The sequence below is a fragment of the Melospiza melodia genome, chromosome 5 (assembly GCF_035770615.1).
Source record: "Melospiza melodia melodia isolate bMelMel2 chromosome 5, bMelMel2.pri, whole genome shotgun sequence".
Classification (NCBI taxonomy): Eukaryota; Metazoa; Chordata; class Aves; order Passeriformes; family Passerellidae; genus Melospiza; species Melospiza melodia.
Genome location: NC_086198.1, coordinates 36,810,143 through 36,834,332, shown reverse-complemented (window position 1 = coordinate 36,834,332; position 24,190 = coordinate 36,810,143). Strand labels below are relative to the sequence as shown.

The window sequence follows — 24,190 nt, the reverse complement described above, 5'->3', positions numbered from 1 at the left end:
AATATTTTACTGTGGGTGTTCCCCACCCAAAAACGTCTTGGCTTTTATTTACTCTTCTTTCAACATTGAGTTAAGCAGAGCTGGATCATAAATAATTACAACTTTCTCTCCTCTCAACAGGTTTTCGAAAAATAAGTCTGGATGACCTCCGAAAGGCTTACATTGTGAAAGATGTGCAGCAATATATTCTGCATCGTTTGGACCAGGAAGAAGCCCTGAGACAACACCTCACAAAGGAAACAGCAGAAATGCTGAATCAGCTTCACATCAAAAGCAGCGGTTGCTTTTTGTACCTGGAGCGTGTCCTAGACGGAGTTGTGGAGAATTTTATCATGTTGCGGGAGATCCGTGATATTCCAGGAACATTAAATGGCCTCTACCTTTGGCTCTGTCAGAGACTTTTTGTGAGAAAACAGTTTGCAAAGGTCCAGCCCATCCTTAATGTAATTCTTGCAGCCTGCAGGCCCTTGACCACCACGGAATTGTATCAAGCGGTGTGGACCAAAAACATGACGATGACGATGGAAGACTTTCAACGCAAATTGGATGTCCTGTCCAAAGTCCTTATCGATGGCCTTGGAAATACAAAAATCTTATTTCATTACAGTTTTGCAGAGTGGTTGCTGGATGTGAAGCACTGCACACAGAAATACTTGTGTAACGCCGCAGAGGGACACAGAATGCTGGCCATGAGTTACACCTGCCGGGCAAAGAATTTATCGCCGTTAGAAGCGCAAGAGTTTGCATTGCATCTCATCAATTCTAATTTACAGTTGGAGACTTCGGAGCTGGCTTTGTGGATGATCTGGAATGGCACGCCTGTCAAAGATTCCCTGTCCACCTTAATTCCTAAAGAGCAAGAAGTGCTACAGCTGCTGGTAAAGGCCGGTGCTCACGTCAACAGCGAAGACGACCGCACGTCTTGCATCGTCCGGCAGGCCCTGGAGAGGGAGGACTCCATCCGCACCTTGCTGGACAACGGCGCGTCCGTGAACCAGTGCGATTCCAACGGGAGAACACTGCTGGCCAACGCGGCCTACAGCGGCAACCTCGACGTGGTCAACCTGCTGGTGTCCAGGGGCGCCGACCTGGAGATCGAAGACGCCCACGGGCAGACGGCGCTGACCTTGGCTTCCCGGCAGGGCCACACCAAGGTGGTCAACTGCCTCATCGGCTGCGGGGCCAACGTCAACCACACGGACCACGACGGCTGGACGGCGCTGCGCTCGGCCGCCTGGGGAGGGCACACCGAGGTGGTGTCCGCGCTCCTCTACGCCGGCGTCAAGGTGGACTGCGCAGACGCCGACAGCCGCACGGCGCTGAGGGCGGCGGCATGGGGAGGGCACGAGGACATCGTGCTGAACCTGCTCCAGCACGGGGCTGAAGTGAACAAAGCCGACAACGAGGGCAGGACGGCTCTGATCGCCGCTGCTTACATGGGGCACAAGGAGATCGTGGAGCACCTGCTGGACCACGGCGCGGAGGTGAACCACGAGGACGTGGACGGCAGGACGGCGCTCTCCGTGGCCGCGCTCTGCGTGCCGGCCAGCAAGGGCCACGCCTCGGTGGTCAGCCTCCTCATCGACCGCGGCGCTGAGGTCGACCACTGCGACAAGGATGGCATGACTCCGCTGCTGGTGGCCGCCTATGAGGGACACGTGGATGTGGTTGATCTGCTCCTGGAAGGAGGAGCTGACGTTGATCACACGGATAACAACGGCCGGACGCCGCTTCTGGCAGCAGCCTCCATGGGCCACGCCTCGGTGGTGAATACTCTCTTGTTTTGGGGTGCAGCTGTTGACAGCATCGACAGTGAAGGTAGAACAGTCCTGAGCATAGCGTCTGCACAGGGCAATGTTGAGGTAGTACGGACTCTGCTGGACAGGGGGCTAGATGAAAATCACAGAGACGATGCAGGCTGGACACCTTTGCACATGGCAGCTTTTGAAGGTCACAGGTTGATCTGTGAAGCTCTTATAGAACAAGGTGCTAGAACAAATGAAATTGATAATGATGGACGGATACCTTTCATATTAGCTGCGCAGGAAGGTCACTATGATTGTGTGCAGATGTTACTGGAAAACAAATCCAACATTGATCAGAGAGGCTATGATGGGAGAAACGCTCTCCGGGTTGCTGCCTTAGAAGGTCATAGAGATATAGTCGAGCTACTGCTCAGCCATGGAGCAGATGTGAACTACAAAGATGCTGATGGCCGGCCGACACTTTATATCCTAGCATTAGAAAACCAGCTTACAATGGCTGAGTATTTTTTAGAAAATGGTGCAAATGTCGAAGCCAGCGATGCTGAAGGAAGAACAGCACTCCATGTTTCCTGCTGGCAGGGCCATTTGGAGATGGTGCAGGTGCTGATAACGTACCACGCTGACGTGAACGCTGCAGACAACGAGAAGAGATCTGCTTTGCAGTCTGCTGCATGGCAAGGCCACGTGAAGGTCGTGCAGCTTCTCATCGAGCGTGGGGCTCTGGTCGACCACACTTGTAATCAAGGTGCTACTGGACTCTGCATTGCAGCCCAAGAGGGGCACATTGACGTTGTCCAGATATTACTGGAGCATGGTGCTGATCCCAATCACGCTGACCAATTTGGGCGCACTGCTATGCGGGTTGCTGCCAAAAATGGACACTCCCAGATTATCAAATTACTGGAAAAATATGGTGCATCGACACTGAATGGTTGTACGCCGTCTCCAGTCCACACAATGGAGCAGAAGCCCTTACAATCAGTCTCCTCTAAAATGCAGTCCTTAACCATGAAGTCCAATAGTTCAGGGAGTACTGGAGGGGACATGCAGCCTGGGATGCGGGGATTATCCAACGGGCCTGCACACGCCTTCAGTTCTCCTTCGGAGTCTCCCGATTCTACGGTTGACCGTCAGAAATCATCTTTATCAAATAATTCCCTGAAAAGCTCCAAAAATTCCTCTCTCCGCACCACGTCCTCGACGGCCACCGCTCAGACGGTGCCCATCGATAGTTTCCACAGCCTGTCCTTCACGGAGCAAATCCAGCAGCATTCCCTGCCACGCAGCAGAAGCAGGCAGTCCATTGTCTCCCCTTCTTCCACAACTCATTCCCTAAGTCAAAATCACAATTCACCCAGCAGCGAGTTTGAATGGAGCCAAGTGAAGCCTAGCTTGAAATCAACTAAAGCAAACAAAGGGGGCAAAACAGACAACTCCAGCAAGTCTGGGTCAGCTGGAAAAAAAATAAAGCAGAGTAGTTCCCCCCAACCCAAAGTGCTAGAGTATGAAATGACTCAGTTTGATAAACGAGTACCTATTGCCAAATCTGGCACAAGCATGCCACTGAAATCGATGCCTCCAGAGCCCCAGTGCAAGATTTTGGTCCCTCCAGCTCAGCAAGAAGTTGGTCGATCTCAGCAGCAGTTCCTGATTCACCAACAGAGTGGGGAGCAGAAGAAGAGAAATGGCATTATGACAAATCCAAATTACCACCTTCAGAGCAATCAGGTTTTTCTTGGCAGGGTTTCTGTCCCACGAACAGTGCAGGACAGAGGGCATCAGGATGTGTTGGAAGGCTATCCCCCCGCAGAGACAGAGCTCAGCCTTAAGCAAGCCTTAAAACTTCAGATTGAAGGTAGCGACCCAAGCTTCAACTACAAGAAGGAAACACCATTGTAAAAGGTAACTTACCCAGTCACAAAGGAACAAAATGCCTGCATTTCATTTAAAATGTGCTAAAATTGCATTTTATTATAATTTACCATCATAATTGCTTACGTGATGGATGTTAAAATGTTAACCTGTCAAGTGTTTCCTTCACTGTCATTTAAAAGCGCCAGCCATAGAGGAATTGGATCGCTGTCATGTTGTCTGTTGAATTCACTCGCTCAAATTGTGCCCCACTGTCTTTGATAAGTGAGTTTCAGGTGGCAGTGATTTGGAATTGGATTTCATATGTAAGGACAGATGAGAATTTCAGTTCTTTATATTTTCAGATACAGTCTTTATTTCATTATTTACAAAAATGCTCCTCAGAAAGTTTGTGAAGGTTCTTAAAAGTTATAGGCAACCATTTCTCTGAATGTGGATTTCAAGAGTGAGCATAAGTATAAAATACTATTCTAAAGCTTTGATTTTATGTTTCTGTTAAAGGTAATCCTCCTATAAAAGAGGTGGCTTTTCTTAGTGTAAGATTATAATCTATGTTATAGTACCAATTTTCTGACCATTCTGTTGTTCTTAATCAGTGGAGGTCATTTAGATATCTCACCTTCTCTCCAATACTGAATTTTAAGCTGAAAAATAATTATAAGTCTCTTTTTCAGACATGAATTGACAGTGAGTCAGCTAAAATAGGAAGAGGGAGAAAAATAGAACTGTTGAGGTGTATGTTTCTTAGGATATTCGGGATGTGTTAATATGTTTCCTTTTGGAATTTCGGAGAAGCAGAATAAGAGGTGTGCCCACCTCTTATCGCTTGCTCACTTATTTTTGAAAGCATTTTTTTGTGTGTGAATGCAGCATTTTGGACAGTTCAGGCTGCTCTTCCTTAGAACAAGAATGTTCTTGCCAGTTCTGACTCAGTTCTGCTGCAGGTCATCAGAGACAGAGTGTTTCTAGGACAGTTGCAGGTGGTGCAGAACCCATACATGGAAGGTCTTCAGCTGTCAAAAACACATAAATAGACATTTTCCCAGAATGTCCTGGAAATTGATTTTCATGGAATATATCTGTAGACACAGCTGAGGTGAATTGTAGAGCTATAGAATATTGTGCAGGACCCTGTTGGGCTGGCATTTTGGTTCAATTAAAAGGTTTGAAACAATACCGTGTTTCAGAAACATCTGCACTATAGCCTGCACATTTGTGAAATGCAAATTTTACCAAAGGGTCAGATGAGCTGTGGGGCAGGACAGCGGGAACAAGCATAGAGAGGAATCATCAGGTGGGAGAGAAAAGTCCTTAAATATTCATAAAAGTTACAAGGACTTCAGATTCCCACAGTAGCACATCATGCCCAAACAGGATTAGAATTTATTTGTAAGTTTTTCCTGCTTCTGTAAAACTTTAAAACGTGTAATTAAGGAATGTATTTCCTAACTCTTACGTGCCTCCACCTGATGTTCACTGCTTGCTTTCATGTTAAGCTTTATTGTAAATCCATTGCATGGTTCTGATGTGGAATGTGTTCATCTGACCTGACCTGACATCAAAAGACTGGTTTGGGTGAATCTTTCCATCTTCCTTTGTTTTAAAATATAATCAGCATATAAAGAAATCTGAACATTCCACATATAATACTAAAATTTGACTTTGCTTTGTCTGGAACAAATGGTGTGTTACTGAAAATTCGGGGTTTCTCTCAGTGAAGTTCTTGGTTGTGCAAATGGCTAAAAAATGAGGTGTGGATAACCAAATGGTTTCTTTTGCTTTTCTCTTGACACTTTCCAGAGCGTCACCATAAACATGGGAGTTTAGAACAAATCTATGTGGATTATGAAGTGCTTGGCACAGGCTGTAATTTACCTCCTCTTTTGCCAAATCTCAAGCAGAAAAATGGGTAATTTCCCTGACTGGTGGATAAATGAGTCACCTGTGGGGAATCACATCAGAAATACTCCATGGGAGCACCACAGGAATGGCTTTCCTTTCCTGGCTGCTGCTTCCCAGCATTTCCAGGATGATCTCCTGTTGTGGGGACTTTGTAGGAGCTTGGGTTGGCAGAGGACACAGGGAATCAATCACAGGACTGGTGTTAGGCAGGAAGCACTTTTCCTCATCAGGTTGTTGCTTTGTGCTTTTGACTTTAATTAGGGATGACACAGCTCCATTTCTGACAGTGCTGCTTGTGTTACAGACTATTTCAAAGCTCAGTGTTTTTATTTTGTACTTCCAGGCCAATTCCATGATGCTGTGAACAGAAGCGCTTCTGCTCCCGATGATTTATCAGCTGGCTGGGATGAAAGCAAACAGTGCTTGTTTAGTCCACCTAGAAATTCAAGAATGTGATTCCTACAGTTCAGTTACCTTAATTACTGTAACGTGCCTACATTTTCAGGCTGCCTTCTCAATATAACCCTCTGTGCTTCGAAATTTTATTTTGTGTACTTTGTATTTAATACACAGAATCAGCACTTTTTTTAATTGCAGAAAGATATATGCTGTATTTCCCTGAGCACAGCTGAAAATGGTAAGAACCAGGAATTCTGATTTCCTGTTCCAGATCGCTTGGTAGAGGTGCATGTGCCACAGTGAACTGTGTTATGGAAAAGGCAGTGCTTTTTTTTGTATTTATTTTTCTGTGGCTAAAGAAAACAAGCAATGAGTTTGTCACATTAGCATTGTTGTCATGTATTGTCAGTTCCCCGTGTACTTCAGAAGGTTCCCTCCAGAATTACAAGTCTTGTAACAGTATTTTATAAATACTGTACTTGTGTGTTCTGTCTGTGTAATTGCTGTTCAGTGGTGGCAATGAAGTCGGACTGCAACCACCTGCAGTGTCTTTGGAATTTTTAAGAGGCAAAAATCTACTCTGGTACTACAGCACCAAATCTGGATGGCAGACTGGGACCACTGAAAGCAATAGGCAATTTTTGGACACTTGGTCTTCAATAGCCTTTGTTATTGCTACGGTGATGAGGTAACTAATATGGGTATGTCTGAGGTGCTAAAAGGTCTGATCCTGCTTTCTTGGATATCTCTATACATTAGAAACAGCTCTTTCTCTTTTCCAAGGTAAAGGACTATTTTTGGGAATGTCAGTAAAGCAAACCATGGGAAACCTTTGTGAGCGAGGCTGAGGGAATAGCCAGCAGGAGTGCAGTGGAAAAGCACAGCGACAGCGTTGCCTGGGGAGTACAGAGGAGGCTGAGCTAGCCCTGTCTGAGACAATGACTCCTTAAAGCACAAACTTGTATGAATGTGGGTCCTGCTTCACGGGGATTGGGCAGAGCCAGCGTGTCTCTGTACCTGGAGCACGGTGAATCAGCAGTCAGGAGAGCCCAGCCATGGATAGTGGAACGCTGGCTTCCTGCTCCTACAGCAGAACTATTTTACTGGTGTGAAGGAGAGCAAAGTCAAGGTCATTGTTGTGAAAGTGAGCAGTGTGGGTTTTCCCTTCGAATGTGCACATCTTACTTGCACAGTTCTGCAAGTGATAAAACAAGTGGGTTCTTTTCTCCTACAAATGCAAGCTATATTCTACTATATTCACCATTACACAGCCTTGCTCTTTAGAAAATAAGCCTATTTTTGTATGCAAGTGTTTCTTCTAAAGGCTTGGGTTTCATCTTTTTCATACTCTAATTCTGATCATTCCAGAAATAAGATGATGGAGAGCTGAGGTTATTTTTCGTAGATGAATAATTAGATCCTTAAACTTTGATAAATGGCCCCTGGATGTAGATGTAGTGCATATTCTGAGGCACTGAAAGGCTCCATGTCTGGTTATTATGATCAACTGTCATCAGAATACTTTTTTGCTTTTAAATCTTGCACCTCCATTCTTATTTGCTTTTTTCTAAATGTCAAAAAAGAATCTTTTATAGTCAGGCATTCAGCGTATAGTAAAATTATGTGTTAGAAGCTGACACACAGCAATATGGATTATTCTGAATGTTTCATGTATTGAATTTCTTGTCCCCGTGGGACAATTATAAAATAAACATAACAGGAGTCTGGCAGAATGGCCTTAAGAGGGTTAGTGGTTTAGAAAAGAGAAAGTACCAAAATGTTCTCAGCAAACTTGTTCCAAACCTCAAGAGTAGTACTTTTGCAATACTGTGCAAGAATATGACTTTCCTTAGTGATTAGATGTATGTTTTGTTCTGTGGAAAGGGATCCCTGAATGCCAACATTTTTTCTACTGACCTTGACTGTCATTGGGATTATATTTATTTAATTTTATTGTGTTGTTATTAGTTGCACCTTGTGGACAGAGGACGTAAAAATATGGCCAATTTCACAAGGGGCCACAGCTTACAGATAGTCTGGTGGGTTTTGTGTGAATAGTATTTACATTTGAAACAGTCACTGGGGAAACCCCTCTCTCTAAATGAGCAGAAAGTGACCTGTCAAAAACGTTCAGAATGACAATACTGCCACATTGGAATATCCCTTTGGAATGGGGCAGGAATTGCTTTAAATCATCTATTTTCTTAGATGGTCTGTGTAATTCCACATTGCTGTTGCGTGTGATTTTTAGCATCGCCATTTGTGAGGGGTTTGTGTGCCAAGCAAAGTTGCTGTTCCCCCATTGTTCCCTGTGCCCTGCCCTTTCCCATCTGTAAATGGAGTGACTCAGCACAGCTGCTTCTGCCAGGGCAGCACTTCTCACCACCCAAAAAACCCAAATAAAACAGAAATCCTGTTTCTCTTCATCCCATTTCGCTGGTCCTTCCAGGAATTTTGGATCTCCACAAGACATCCAAAATTCTTGGTGGGAGAGCTGGGGAAAAAGACTGTTTTGTGGACATGGAGATCAATACTGTGTGCATGTGGAAAAACTAATCTGGAGAGAAATGCATTAAGAGATACCGAGGCACAATTGATGCATTTTTGTCTTCTCTGTGATCAGTATTGAAAACATTACCATTTTTTAAAAACTAAAAAGGTGTTTTCCCTCCTCAGTTACTCTGCTATGCAAATGTCTGTTATGCTTAATATTCCCCATCTGAACTCCTCAGTTAACTTGGTTTGCAGATAGACTGTTTTTTCCTGGAGTGGGTTGTAAATAGCCTTTAATGTACATTGAATGAATTTCACATTGTAAAATTTTTATTTTATTCCTTGTATTATATTAAGCGAAAATCCCTGTGTATATTAAAGTGCATAATAAATATATTTGCTTTTCAGCAGCCATCTAACTGTTTTAATTTTTCTATCTCATTTCCTGGGACATTTCAGGAAAAGGTTATTAAACTTGATTAACTTTCATGTAGTACTAAATGAAGCGTGATGTGTGTTTCCAGTAAGCAGCCCAGGCTAGCCAACCTCAGAGCCTGGCATTAATTCCTGTGGCTTTGAGCATATGCAGGAGAAGATTTGCTGCATGTCCTTCTCTTCAAAGTGACCATTATATACTGTAAATACCACAAGGGCCAGTAAATTAACTGTTTCAGTTGCTGTAAGTTCTTAACAAGTTCAAATGGGTTTTGTTAATTATTGCTTTGATGAGTGTTTCTCTGTAGTATTTTCAGCTGAAGCAAAAACTCTCTTACTGATGGTGGCTACTCATTTGTCTTGAATGTGTTATTAGAAAAGGTAGGGAAGTTTTCTGGTCCTTGCAATACCCTTTGGCCCTGTGATCTTGTCTCACTTCTTCAGATGGTAGAGCCACCATGATTTCTCTGCAGAGTGTGCAGGAGGACTTTGTGCCTTCTGCAAGTGATGCTTCAGGTTTCCCCCCCAGGTATTCTGGTTCACACAGATCCCAGCAACTGGTACACACAGCTCCACTGATTGCTGAGATTAGGTGAATAGCAAAATTGTCATTATCTGCTGACTTGTTTTCTGTGGGTTTCTGTTTTTTCTCACAGCAATTATTGGCCCTCTTTTGTTAAGTTTTCAGTCTGAAATAACAAAGTATGAGATGCTTTAATTCAGTGGCTATTTTTTATTGCAGCAAAGAATTTTCACTTAATTGATCTTTGAATAAGTTTTATTATGTCCCAGAGACAGACATTTTCTTCAGATAAGCACTGTAATAATATTTAAATAAAATTACTTAACACCTGTTTTAAATCTCTTATTCTATAGAATATACACAATCCCATTAAATTATGCTTCACCTCCTCTGTGAGATCCCTGCTACAATTTGGCTTGTGTATTACATGCATTTTCCACAAGAAGGCTGAGATTGTTTGGCAGAGCAAACTAAAGCCTTTCAGTTGGAGGCCCTTGGGGAGACAGCAATGAGAGTTTGGCCTTGATCTAAATCCTAATCATCTTGTGCTACAAAGAGTCACAGAAACAGGCTATGGGACTCCATATCCTATTGGCAAAAGAGTCCAAATATGTATGTAGGTAATATAAACAGATTGACCTTTAGAATTAAAATGTAATTTTCTGGTTGCAGGGACAGAGTAAGGCGTTGGGGTCTGGTTGTTGTTTTGGTTTTTTATTTTCCTCAATGTTACATTTTTTAATGGAACAACTTTTAAGCCTGCATCTCTTAGGGAAAAAGTTGTTTTGAAATATTAAGGTAAGTAATAAAATTCTCTCCTCTTAGAGTTAAGGCTGTGAGCAGAGCTATTGTGTGTTGGTTATGTCTTGGTCCACATCAGGCAATCTCAGAGAGAGACTTTAAAACTCAAAACTTTATCCATAAATGACAGTGGACCTTTATTTTGATTTATTCTGTCATTTTCCATTATGTGGGCTATCTAGTTCACATTGTGTTTTCCCCAAGAACAAAGCCCTCCAGTCTTGCTCCAGCTTTAATAATAGTGTGGTAGTTCTGTTGCTCTCACAAAAGGTGTTACTATTCGCCAGGTAATCCCAAAGCACTTCACAGAAAACACAGGAGGAATACAGAGATGAGGATGCATTTGCTCTGTCAGTCACTGAACAGGCTCAAAACAACGTCAGGAAAAGCCCCTGGGCCTCTCCCAGCACTAGGCAATTCTGCTGCCTTGAATAACCTGTTGTCTGGCATTAACTCCTCTCCTGCTTTTTTTTCTTTTTTTCCTTTTTTTTCCCTCTGTTGCTTTTTTTAGCTGCTTTTTGTGCATTTGCAGTGCAGCTCGCTGGAGGCTGTCCATGCAGCTGGGTGCTGCCAGCTCCAGCTCCTGGCTGGCTGCTGGAGCTGTGGCAGAGGAGTCAGCTCCACTCTGGAGCCTGCCCTGGCAGCAGATTCCTGCCTGTTGGGCTGGGGACCAGGGCCCACCTCGCTGCATCTGGCCCGTGGCACAGGGGGACAGCCTGCCAAGCTCTCTCTGGAGCTGTGCTCATTTTTCCCTACTCCAATCAGAGCTTTCAGAAAAAAAAATATAAATAGAAAAAATGCCAGGCTTATCCAGGAACCTTGTTGACAGGTAAGAGCTCTGTGAGAGGCAGTACGGAGAATGCATCCAAGCCTTTGTGTCCTGGTGCCAGTTTTCTGCTAATGTAACACTCTGAATTGAAGGGGAGATAAGGCAGGCTGAATGTTTCTATCTGTGCTAACATTTCACATCTCCCCTGTGCCCTGGTTAGCTGTCAGCCTGCTGATGAGTTAATGGGGATGCCTGCTTCTGAAGGCTGTCATTTGATGGTATTTATGGTGTGGAGAGACAAGATCCTTCCACGGGCACGGTGCTCAAAGCAGGGAAGGTTTTCAGAAGCTGAGCAGTTGCATACTCTCTTCCATCTGGACTTCTCCCTACAGCAGCAGGAGCAAAAACCTGGACCACTGATGTACAAGGTTTAGTTACAGGAGAAGAAAGCGGGGAGGGGAGGTTCACGTCATCTCTGAAGCCTTCGAAATGCAGCTCACTCTTTGCCACGTCTAAAAACTTCACTGCTAAAGCAAATCTTGAGATGATTAGAGGGTGCATAATGAAGAGTCCTCATTTGGCTGCCAGAGCTGTTCACTGCAGACCCAGAGTGAGGCAGAGGCACATTTGCTCTGACTCTGTTGCAATGTTGGCCCTGGTAACACTGAGGTTAATTCACTCTGCTTGTGCTGAGGTTTCCCACAAGAGCACTGAATGGAGTTGGTTTTGAAATGCTTTTGCTAATTACTTTTTTAACATGTGAAATTAATGAACAGAATTATTGAGGGACATTCTTATTTACATGGGGTCGAGACTTCAGCAGTTCCAATCCACTTCCATAGCAGTATTTGAAGAGAGTGGTTCCCTTCACCTGAGGAAAGGTAGCAAAATCTGTGCCTAAATTGATACTAAAGTGCTTTTTGGCTCACACTGCTGGCTCATTTACATGCAGCCTATTTTCTAAAAAGGGTAAGTCTTTCCTCTTTGCCAGGATGGGATGATGGATTTAAGAACAGCCATTTCAGGACACACCAGAAATTCATCCAGCCCTGCAATCTGTCATTAGCAATGACCAATATCAGATGTGAATAGAAAAGTACAACAACAGGGTAAATTTTCAATGATTTATTTCTTCTGAATGTTCTCTAGCTGTTTGTGGTTCTGGGATTTCCCAATCCAGAGACAATGTTTTTATCATTAGTATTTTCTGTGTCAATCAGTGCTAACTAAACCAGGAACAAGTGGCTGAGATTGAAAAAGTGCACTGTAATTTATAAATAATATTTGTTCTTTAAGTGTGAGACCGCTGGACAATCAGCTACTGAACACAAGTTTTAAGCTGTGAGTAGATTGATACCTGGTCTCTGTATGTCCAAAGGAATTTGGTCTGCAATAAATGTGGAGCAGTTCACATGAGCATTATACAGCGCAGAAAGTGAAGATACTATTTGAAGCATTAGGATTTCCTTGCATCTGCTGAAAACCTGTTTTGCAACAAACTAGAAGGAGCATTTCTGTGCCCCAGATCCATGTAGGGAAGTTGGTTGATCTTTTTGCATGCAGACAAGACGATCCCAAGAACATCAGAGTTGTTCTTCCCTTATTAACAACATGAACAAACTTGAATACTGATTCACCACCTCTCCAACTCTTAGCCAAAGCCATCAGATGCTGGTAATGGGGAATGTTATTTTCTGACTCTAACATTTATAGTTTTCTAAAAGTGAGAGTGGATTGGAGGATGAAAGTGCCACCTCTCCAATGACACTGGACAAACTAAGTTTATCAAATTTCTCTTCTTCTATAAAAGCATGCAAAACAATAAGTTATTTACAGCAAGTGTGTGAGAAAGTTTGCTACAAGAATGTAAACATCAAAAAACTTAAAAAATCAAAGCAACACAGGGGTGTGTAATTTTTGGCACAGTGTGGTCACTGCATCCAGAGCTGGAGCTTTGCTATGGGGATAACTGCAGCCACCACCTGGAATGCCAGCAGTCTTGGCTCCCCTGGGAACCAGCTGAGGGCTATTCAAAGAGCTCGAATCTCTCTCCAAACATGAAATGCAGCCAGGTTATGACACACAGTTCATCCTCTGTTAGCTGAGATTAATCAGGGAGTCTCCAGGTACACTCCCTGTGCCATCAGCGCTGCGGGATGTGCGTGGGAATGCCGAGCGCACACATCCACACGGAGAACAGCGGGATTACCGGCCCCAGGGCAGCGCTGGCTTCTCCTGACCTGTGCTGGCTCCTACAGGGCACATCCATGCCGGCAGGAGGAGGTGGATAGAGCCGGCACCAAGGGGAGAGACCCAGGGCTGTCATCAGCACAGTGCCCATCTCCACCTTCTTGGCAGGATTCCCCCTCCAGCACCAGGTTCAGAACAACATCTCTGCTCGTTTTCCATACCCTCTTTAATCCCCAAAAAACCGTGCAAACTGAAGTTTACTGCATAGTGCAAATTTATTTAGTTTAAGGTAATCCAAACCGAGCATGATGGAATAAATACTGCTTCACTCACTGTTACTGTTTCATCTGGCAGTGGGTGAACGGCTGACTAAAGGAGGAAAGCCACTTCACACAGCAAGAATTTCCATATTGCTTTCAGAAATTAGTTAAATAAAATGAAAGAAAGCAACCCTGAGTCCCTTTCCTCCCAGCAGACTGCAGCATCTCAGAAAGAACAATGCAATATCATGTGTGAAAATGCAGGCGTAACTCCCAAATGCTTTCCCTATCTCTGTTTTTATTGCTTCAATGGCAGCTTATGAAACATTAGTGAAAAAAGACTCAAAGCATGAGTCTGAAAAGAGGCAGAAAACAATAAAGAAAATCCCACGGGAACAACTGTCACTGTCTTTCAGCATCCCATTGTTCAGTGTACAGGACCAGAATGTCAGTCATTTATCATTTATTGATCACTTTAATACTAGGTATTAGTATAGGAGTTCTGTGGCTGAAATTCCACTGAAAGAACAGTGTTTTATTGCCCAGTTCAAAACCCATGAAAAAAAACTTCCAGAAACATTTATGATTGCATTTAATCTGTGACAAATCACAGCAGAATACGGTTTGGCCAGTCCTTGGCTTTAACCAGATGCAGAGGGATCCAGGCTTCTCCATTGTACAAGAAAATTACTCACATGTTCCCCTTTCATCCTAGGGGACAGATCAAAAACTGATTGCAGGCTTTCTTGCCACTATCCTTTTTTTGCTCTTGGACCAGTCCTGTGCTCAAGCTGGGTTTAAGGAAAATAAAAGATGTTTATGTCTAAGAGATTAAACATGCTTTGGCTGTAGCCATGAGTTAGTCCCAGCTGTGGCACTGTGCTAAACTTGTGCAGTATCTCAATCCTGAGGCATGGTGACAGGGAAAAACCTTGAGCATTTGCCCCATCCCATTTCTATGCTGCTTTTCCTCCACTAGCTTTGCAGACTTTCATAACCACAAGACACTGGAGATTGTGCTGGCAAATTGCAATACAGATTTAAAACATATCTATATATACACTCTCTTTTCAAAATCCTTGCATCCAGTGGAAGTTTGGCCCCATGAAATGATGTTTATAGTACAGTATTTTGATGACTATAAATGCTGTTGAGACTCGGAGCCCAATACAGCTGCAGTCATTACAGACCCAGAGAAATTGTTTCCAGGCTCGTGCCAACAAATTGTGATTAATTTCTTTGTTGTGGTGCAAGCTGGTTTCTGAACACGTTCCCCATTAGCTCTGTGAGCAGCCTGTGCAGTCACTGGCACGCTCCACAGGGCTCATCCATCCTCCCTTCCACATCACTGCCTGCAAAATGCAGAGGGCAAAGCTCTGCCTGCCTTCCTTCCCTCTGTCCTTACCTCCAAACTAGAAACTGCTTCTTTTTTAACTCCTCTGAGGAGGCATTTGAGACCAGCAAAGATGAGGGTACTGCTGCTTTTTATAGCAATTACATATATAATTATATACATTTTTATTATACATTGCTGTATATGTGAAAATAGCAGCAATTCATCTAAATCAAAACTGTTCTGTGGAAAGAAGACTCAGAGTCAGCTCCAGTTTTAATTTTCTGCAAAGTTTGAAATCACCGAAGCGTTTTCTTTGGTGATTTTGTTACTTCAGTTTTTTTAAGTAAAACTTACCAGTTCTTGGGATTTTTTACAAGTAAAATGCAGGCATAAAAATGGGGGGCTTGGGATGAGCAGGCAGCATTTTTCAGCTGATTTGGTGCTGGTTCTTCCCCTTTAGATCTCTGGGTCAGGGTGGCTTTCAGGTGTTGAGCCTGAAGTCTTTAAACACAAAAAGTTTAATCTTCACCCAGCTTTAATTCTCCAGTCTTTTCACCACATGAGCTTGTAAATCTGCCATGTGCCAGGTTTTCCAAAGTGTAGGGTTTTACCTGCTTTTAACTTGTTTTATTCATCAAAAGCACTCGGAAGTATGAGCAAGCATATTCCAGTCTCTCCTGCTCTGTTTCCCGGCTTTCCTCTGGCTGCCATCCATCAGGGACATGGGAAGAGACACAAACACAGCTTTGTGGGGAACAGTGGTGAGGCTTAAAAGCAGGGTGAGATGGCACCAGGGAGCGTGGGGGAGGAAGCTCATTTCCCCCTCTGGCATATTTTTCCCTTGATTTAATCATTCCAAGCACCCTATGGATCTAAAACCTGAGCACGGGCGTCTTATCTGCTGAGGTGTAACATCTCAGAGCTTCTGCTCAGAATAAACAAAATGAGGCATGTGTGCTTTCACGGAATATATTAGTTTGTAGTTTTGGAGCATTTTTGGTCCAGCTGAGGGGAGTCAGGTTCATAGTCATAAAAAACACATAGGCCTGGAACCTGGTGTGTCCAACAGGCAGGGAATATAAATCCTGATGCCTTGTGCAGGGAAAAAGCTACAAGGGGAGGTCATACATATAAAAGGGAGAGGTTTTTAGGATGAGGATGGTGAAACAGGTTGCCCAGAGAGGTGATGGAGGCCTGAGCAACCTGAGCTAATTGAGGATGCTCCTCTCATTGCAGGGGGATGATCCTTTCCAATCCACACCATGCTGTGATTCTTTCATCTCAAATTGCCCAGAAAACCCATCAGGTTTATAATCCTCAGGTATAACCATATTTCCTTTACATCTAGAGTAGTTTCATTGAAGTCAACTTTAGATTGGTGTATTTGGAGCCATCAGGGGTGAGGAAAAGAAAGGTAATCTCTATTTGTAGGAAAATGTTATGGTGAACTGTGCTGAGCTGATTAATAAGAACAGAAATAATGCCTTTGTTCCTCCATAAGAGTGGATAATTATGTTTATTTTACTCACAGCAAACTGTCTGGAGCTGACTAGAGGAGATGAAGTAGCTGCTGTGTGATCTCCCTCTCCACGGGTCAGGACTTACATTCCTCTGTCTTAAAACCTCCATCAGTAGCAGCTTCTGAGCAGTTAACGAGCCTGGTAGAAGATCACACAAATTTGGCATCTAAGGCAGCTTTAATCAGCCTGAAAGTCATGTTGTACAGAGCTTCTGGTGCTGTTATTTACTGCACTGCAGTCATTCCTCTCTTCCTTAGAGGCACAGCTCTGCCTAAAGTCATATCACCTACTGCTGTGATCAGATTTCACAAGTTAAGCAGAGTCACACCAGGTCTGTAGGTAATGTAAAAAATCCCTTAAAAATACATCTGGTGCTGCAGGCAAAGGCATCTGATGGATGCTGGATGCCTGTGCTGCTTCTTGGGGGTCTCTCAAGAAGAATTAAAAGATATTTTTTGCGCACAGCATGACTGCAATATGAAGGAAGAAGGGTGCAGGAAATGCTCCTTCTCTTTTTTGTCATTTTAATCCCTTTCTGCTTTTTTTCCTCCTGTTGTCCCCATGCCTTGTGAATGAAAAGCTTCTCCTGAGATGCTCTGTAACCTCATCTAGGGGATGGGGGTTTGTGGTGATGCCTCCCCAGAACTGATAAGGTGTCTCTCTACCTCCTTGGTGGTGCTTCTTCATTCCTCACCACCGGCTTTTTGACAGACAGAAATGTCATTACAAACCAAACCTAGTTCCTAATGTTGTTGTTGTTGTTGTTATTATTATTATTATTATTAATAATAATAATAATAATAATAATAATAATAATAATAATAATAATAATAATAATAATAATAATAATCTTAATTAGGGAGAACAGAAGTGTCTTTCTCCCTGGCAGAAGGAAACTAGCAGAGGTTCCTTGAGTACTCAGGACCTGCAGAAAATGATAGTTCACATCCTCCTGTATCCTTCTTTTATTAAAACAAGTGTTAAAGCCAATTATATAGACCCCAGGGCAATTGCTGGCTCCATTCAGACACAATGAGTGTTAATGAGAACGATGCCTTTTTTTTAAATTCACCATAAAACAAGGCCTGTTGCCTCCAGCTCTCTGCTGCATAAACCCTGGGATGTATTTTTATATCTTTCCATTTGGTTTAGCATTATCTTGCAGAGAGTGTTTGACAATAACCTTTAATTTGAGGAGATGCTGCTGCCCACTGTAATTAAGGCAGCCAGTTGGGTGTTGGGGTTTTAAAATTTTTTTATTATTTAAAAAAAAGGTAATAAACCATCAGCAGAATCTTTTTAAAGAGCAGGAGACCTCCTCCTTGTTGAGGTGTTTAGAGAGGATGTCTCCTAGAGCTTTTTTCCCTTGAGAAAATAACCTTCTTTTTAAATACATTAAATATATCAAGGTATTCTATAGATTGTCTTCTTAAAGGTGACTTCTTAAGGTTTTGCTGATGTAACAAAAACAAAACTGGGAAGTGTTTTGATTGTAGCTGAGCTCAAATTTCATTTTGAAGGGGAAAAAAGCCTTTTAATTATTTCTGAAATAATTGCTTGTGATAATACAATCTCCTTTGTAATGTTTAGACAGAAATAGTTTATATATAAATAGAGACATTTAATGTAAGAGTAACCTAATCTTTGTTTTGAGCACTGTGATACTTCAAGCCCTATTATAGGATCAAAAGGTTTTCATATCAGCAGATAGCTGTTAAAAAAACAATTTTAATGATAATTGAAGGCCTAATTAGTTAGTTTGTAATGCCTAACTAATATCTTTACTACTTCAAGACTTTCTAAGAGAGACAATTGCTCTGCCAATTTAAGCTAAAGGAACTCATAAAATATGAATTTGAAAGGGCTGCTTGAAAACAAAAAGTTAGGGTTCTCTTATTAAAAAAAAAAAAAAAAAAGAAACCTTTTTAAGCTGAGCTAAATTAGAATGTACTTTCAGCTTTGGAGGTTCTGAGAGTGGCAGTAACTGCATCAAACCACAGAGGAGGGCAGGAATTGTGGCTCTTGTTTCACAGAGAGGAAAGTTAAAGAGGGGAGGAGGAGGTACTGTGGAGGGCATCCCATCCAGATGCCAAGGAATGGCCAAGTTCTCACCCTGCCAGTGTGGAAAAGAGGATATCAATGTGATATTTCCATTTCTTTTGCAACCATGGGGTTGTTCCATCCGTGAGGATTATCAGTGGTTCTGACAAGAGCAGGAGATTTCAGAGCAAACAAATAAAAGTGATGATGTTTGTTGTCACTAGGATGATTTCTGGGTGGAGAACAAGGGAAGATGTGAGATTTATGGCGTGGAAACCAAAATTTAGGCAAGGTTTTCAGCTTTGTTTCATCAATGCTGCTCAACATTACACTCTCTACTCTGCATCACCTGCTTTCTCCAAAACAAGCTCATCCTCATCATGGAGACATGAACTTGTGGAAAACCACAAACCTTTTCTGCAAATGTTTTTATTTGTAGGGTTCTATAACAGAACCATGGAATGTTTTGGGTTGGAAGAGACCAACCCCCATCCTGCCATGGCCAGGGAATGTGAGCTGCATAAGTACAAGATGAAAAAATAAATAATCTTCAAATATGCTTCAAGAGGACTTTCTGGGCTGCTAGGAAAATGGTTTAAAGCCTTAAAGCTTCAGCTATATACAAGTTGAGCATCTCTGATGGGGCTTCTGATCCTGGCTACAGTGTCCTGTGTCAGGGATTATGAACTCCCATGTGTATGGTGCTAAATTTCTTGTGCCTTGTTTTAGCAGAGGGAAAAAAGCTCTGACATTGCACCAGCTACTTTTGATAGAGTCACAACAGTTCATGCTAGCCAGCTCAGAGCCATTGTGCAGGAGAAATGGAAAATGGGATGGCTTAGATGGGACAGCAGAGTGCTGAAGAGAACTAGGCACAGCAATTATGATATATGTATTTTTAATTAAATTTCATAGATTTTAAATGTCATTCCAAGCAGGGAGAATTCCCAAGGCTACCAATCATTTTGCACCACTTATAATATCCGTAAAGTGCTGCTGCCTTTCATCAAGCCACTATAAAAAAAAGAAAAAAAAAGAAAAAAAAAGAAAAAAAATCCTTGAGCAAAATGGGGAAGATTTATAGCTCTGGAAAAGTTTGCAAGAATGACAGTGTTGATATCCAAACTTTTGGCACTGTTTGCTGTTCATTTAATCTTTCTGCTTTAATCTCAGCAAACGAAATCGACTTAAAACCTCTGATTTTTGTTACTCTCCAAGCTAATTCTAGGGCCAAAAAAAAATCTGTGATGAATATGCCTGAAGGATAATGGAAATTGCTGTGCTTGGTGTTTGCATTAGTGTGGGGTGTGCTTTGTACTATATATGCAAAAGTGCTACTGCTTTATCATCGTATGTGATCTTCTGCTATAATACTTCCCTAGTGTTTCTGTTTGTATTTAATTTCTCCTTGATATCTGTAGAATACAACTTTCCAGTGGCAATATCCTGGCAAAGAAAAGCCCAGGGATATATTTCTACTGAGCAAAACCTCTGAAAAGAAAGGGAAAACAGATAAAGTCCCCCCACAAGAAACAGCTCCTCTAGAAGATTCTGCCATTGGAGATATATAATTACCTAATCACTCCCATCCTGGTATGAAGCATATAATTAGCTGACATCCTCCCTCCTCTTGAAAGGGAACAAATGCTGCATATATTCAATTATAAAATGATTAAATAAAGTATTGCTGGAGCTCAGTGCAAGGAGGAACCTGAAGGACTCTGATATTTCCTGTCAGTATCTCATCACCTATGACAATCACATCCATTGTATATTCTAAGTTGCTCAAAGCAAGGGCTCCAGCAATCCAGGGAAGCAAAACATGAATCAGGAAAAACTGTTGCGTAAATAAACTGGCAGACAGTGCCAATGAGAATACATTTTAAATAATAAAGGTTATAATGACTCCTGTTCACCTCTGAACTTGAGCTTTTCTTTAGCATGGCCAAGAAAAACTAGCTGAGCAAGTTCCATGGCCTCTTTAACAACAGTCATTAGTGTTGTTTACATCCCTTTGAATGGAATTATGAGAGCATTGTGGAAAGGCTACAATAATTGTTAAAAGCTAATAATACATATGGTATTTGATGATTTGTTAAATTAATAAATCATTATATACCTCAGATGTGCAGTAACTGTGACTCTGGCAAGTATCAATTTATAACTTAACTGTAGCAAGATTGAACTTAATGGGGAAACTATTAAAGTAAGAATGTGAAATTTTCCAGAAAATAATGCTGCCATGTGCAGTGAAGACTGCAGAGCCTCTGTCTCTTCCCTGGCTTCCCCATATCTGAAGCAGATCTTTTGTGAAGTCAATGAATGAAATTAAATTATAAGTTAAAGAGAACTGCTGGAGAAAATATTCCTTATAACTCATTTATACGTAGGTGTTAGATAAAAAAATATGAGAAAACTTGAGCAATTCTATTCCATGCACTTTGCTAAACAGTTACAGCTGTGGGGAGCTTTCATTCGCTTATGGAGGTACAGCTAGTTCAAATGGCAGCTCCACACTTCATTTCCATAGATGAGCAACCCCAGCCCTGGGTGTTTGTGCCCAGCCAATCTGGAGGTGCACAGGTGGTGCTAATTGGGAGCATCATCCCTAATTGTCTACAGCTGTGAGCAGCAGGTGAGCAGCATTGAAGGTAACGAGAGCCCAGGGGCACTGCCCAACCACCAAAGGGAGCAGAGGGCACACAGGTGCAGGGCATCAACAGGAGGGGATAAAAGGCTGGGCTGAGGGACAAGAGGGGCAGATGCCTGCAGCCTTCTGGAGTGGTGTTACTCTGTGTGGGCAAATGCCTGAAGCCTTCTATGAGGTAAGTTGTGACTCTATGGGTGAATACTTGAAGCCTTCTGAAATTCTGTGGTGATGCTGTGCATGTCATGCCCATCTCAGCTGTGACACATATCCGTCTCTAATCCGGAGTCGGCCATGAAGGCCGTGAGAGTTGTTTTTCCACAATCGTGGTTATTTTTTTCAGCCCATGAGCCCTGAATCTGGCTCTGGTTTTCCTGGCTGTGTGCATGGAGCTTTATTCTTGACAAATGCTGTCTCTCTGAGTGGTTTGGGGCTTGCCATGTGCCAGCAGGAGCCCTGTGGCCAACTGCAGGCTCTGTCCTTGGCACTGTGCAGCCTGTGTGGAAAATGCCAATTATCTCTGCTCCCACAGCACAGGTGTGGAGATTTACAGAGAGACCTGCATATCTCTGTGGGTTAGGTCTGTGCGGTACACAGTAAGAAGAGAAACTGAGAAAGGATTTGAGAACTCAGCCTTTCCTCCAAACTCAGGGGTGCACCAGCCTGGCAGCACTGTGTGACACATGTTTATGGTGACAACTGTGGGGTTTCTGGTGGTATTATGTTGATTTACTAGGAAAAAACTCTCTATGTCTTTTAAGATGGGCTTATGTTAACCCTAAACTTCAAAGAACTGGTTTCTAAGTTGGTAAGCAGGTTTTACTGGGTTACATCATGGAATTTCTGTATATATCATCCTGTGCTGGCACAATGCTATCTGTTCTGCTGTGGGTTTAAAACAGACTTTGTCCTCCTGCTGTAATTCCTGATTTTTCTCTGCTAGCATCCAGATTTTTTGCTTATGGCGATACATATAGGAGAGGTAGAGGAATATTAGCAGGAATGGAGTTTTACGACAGCTGTAAAAATAGTTGATTCCATATACCTTTGTGCCTTGCAAAGCATTAGTAACTGGATCCTGGCTACAGCATGTAATTACATTGCTTGATGCATTGTTGGGCATTAGTAGGATTCCTTCCATCTGTCTAATGTTTCCCATCCAAGAATACTATCACATTTTATTACAGCCATTTAAAAATTCCTGATCCTTTTCCAGGCTCACTCTGGGTGTGATGATACAGAATTTCACCCAAAATATTTCAAAGGCAAACTGAGCATTAAAAACCAGGCATGGGTAGTATTTTTTATTACCAATGTCTCAAATTTATGCTTATGCATTAGATATGACCAATTCTTTTATTTTTATTTTCATGGAATTATGAGTTAAATACAAAAATGTTTATCAGTGACTGAGGACTTCAAAAAATAAAAAATAAATGAGTCCATGTTCTCTCATGTTCATTACCTGTTAAATTAGCTCACTCCATAGGCAAATAACTTAAAATCAGATCTGAAGAGATGTCAGTTGCATCTAAATATGAATTACTTTAACAGAACAAGGCAAACACACAGCCCCAGATCCCTCACCCTCCCTCATCCTTTGTTCCTCAGGCAGCAGCTGGAGGTACCACATGTGCATGAGAAAAAAAGGAAAGATTCAGCCTTTGCTGCTGGTGTTTGAGGCATCCCTGTACATTGCAGGGGGAACACAGGTTGGGTTGACCTTTAGGGCTGAAGGGCTCTGTGCTGCTCCCCCTCTGCAGATGCCACCAAAGCCTCCCCTGGCCCTGTCCAGTGCCTTTATTGGTGTTGTCCTGGTAAAAGCCTGCAGGGGTTTGGTCTGAGCTGCAAATGATCTCAGGTGGTTTTGTAAAAAAGTTGAAGGTGTGGGTTTTTTGCCAATGTTTTGGTTCTAAATGTAGTTATTAAATGTAAAGGAAAGAAACCTCAGCCTATCAGCTTTCTGTTGATCTGGAGGAGGTATTGCTCCTTAAAAAATCCCACATGTTGGCTCTTTAACATCTCACTTTTGGGATAAACCATTTTAAAATTACCCTTGACATCCCAATACTAATTAATTTCAGAGTCAAATTACTTTTTTTTTTCTTAATACACCCCCCCCCCCACCCCCCACACACACACACACTTACTTTTTTGTGGGCCATCACACTTGATGGCCCAGTTGAGAGAAATAGGCAAAATACACTCCCTGTGCATTTTTGCCCTACCTGGACAAAAATGGCAAATACCCACAGAGTGAAGGATTAGCCAGCATGGTAAATTCTCTAATTACAATAGGCTGAAAAAAACTGTCAGGAATTTCCACGGCAGGATCTGCTTGTGGTCTGCAGTTGGTTTTCATATAGTGGGAAGAAGATTTCATTAACGTGTTGAAGTGGCACCTTTCTGCCCCAGATCAGGGAAGTTTGGAGTGGGAACTATCTGTTGCTGTCTTCATGCATAATTATCCAGAAAATTTTTTTGTTAACTGGCAGAAGATATTGCATGTATATGCTGGTTTAGGGAGATGGAGGTGCTAAATTTCCTGCATATAATCTTTTTTATGGACACTCATCTAGCAGTACCATTGCATGGCTCCATTGAAATCTGAGCAGGAATACTATTTCCTGCCCTGCTCCTCAGTACTTTTCCTATTGTTTCAGCTGCCTCCAGCATCTTGCTCTGTATCCTTGACTATAAATGACCTAAATTCTCAAATTACCATTTTTGTATTTTCTTCAGGAAGCTTCTGTCAGATTCCAGGACATAATATTTTAGGATGAAGAGCTTAAAATAGACACATATGATTTTGATAAATAAAAGAAAAACACTGCAGTCTGCAAAGCCATCTGAATATAAAAGTGGTTTGTCTTTTGCCCACTTTAATTAAGCTATCAAAAATAGAAATATTGAGCCAGGCACATCCAATTAAGTTTGCCATTCACCAAGCTTGAGGCTTTCTTATGGAGACTTGTACCATAATGATAAGGAGATGGAAAAAGAAAGCAGTCATTAGCAATGCTCAGGGATTTGGTTTTCTTGATGTGACTGACGGCTGTGGTAGATCTGGGAGGCGGCGGGACTTGGTGGCTTTTTCTTAGTTCTGCAGAGTATAATGATGGTCTTCTAGAGGCATCAAAGAATGTTGGTGCTGCTACTGAAATGGGTTTGCAGGCTGGAGCAATCACCATGCTCATGTTCACTAGGCTGTGTAAGATTACGGGGCTGGGAGGGACT

The 24,190-nt window shown here is 42.4% G+C and overlaps 1 protein-coding gene across 2 annotated transcripts in view; it reads left to right on the top strand.

Moving 5' to 3' along the window:
• The window catches only part of ANKRD50 (ankyrin repeat domain containing 50), a 39,439-nt gene extending 30,593 nt beyond the window's left edge, over positions 1–8,846 (top strand). For both annotated transcript variants that reach the window (XM_063157085.1, XM_063157086.1), the window contains exons 4-5: positions 121–3,668; positions 5,884–8,846. In XM_063157085.1, the coding sequence (XP_063013155.1) occupies positions 121–3,665 (3,545 nt within the window). In that variant the 3' untranslated portion in view covers positions 3,666–3,668; positions 5,884–8,846. The remainder of the gene's footprint in view (positions 1–120; positions 3,669–5,883) is intronic.
• The last annotated feature ends 15,344 nt before the right edge of the window (positions 8,847–24,190 follow it).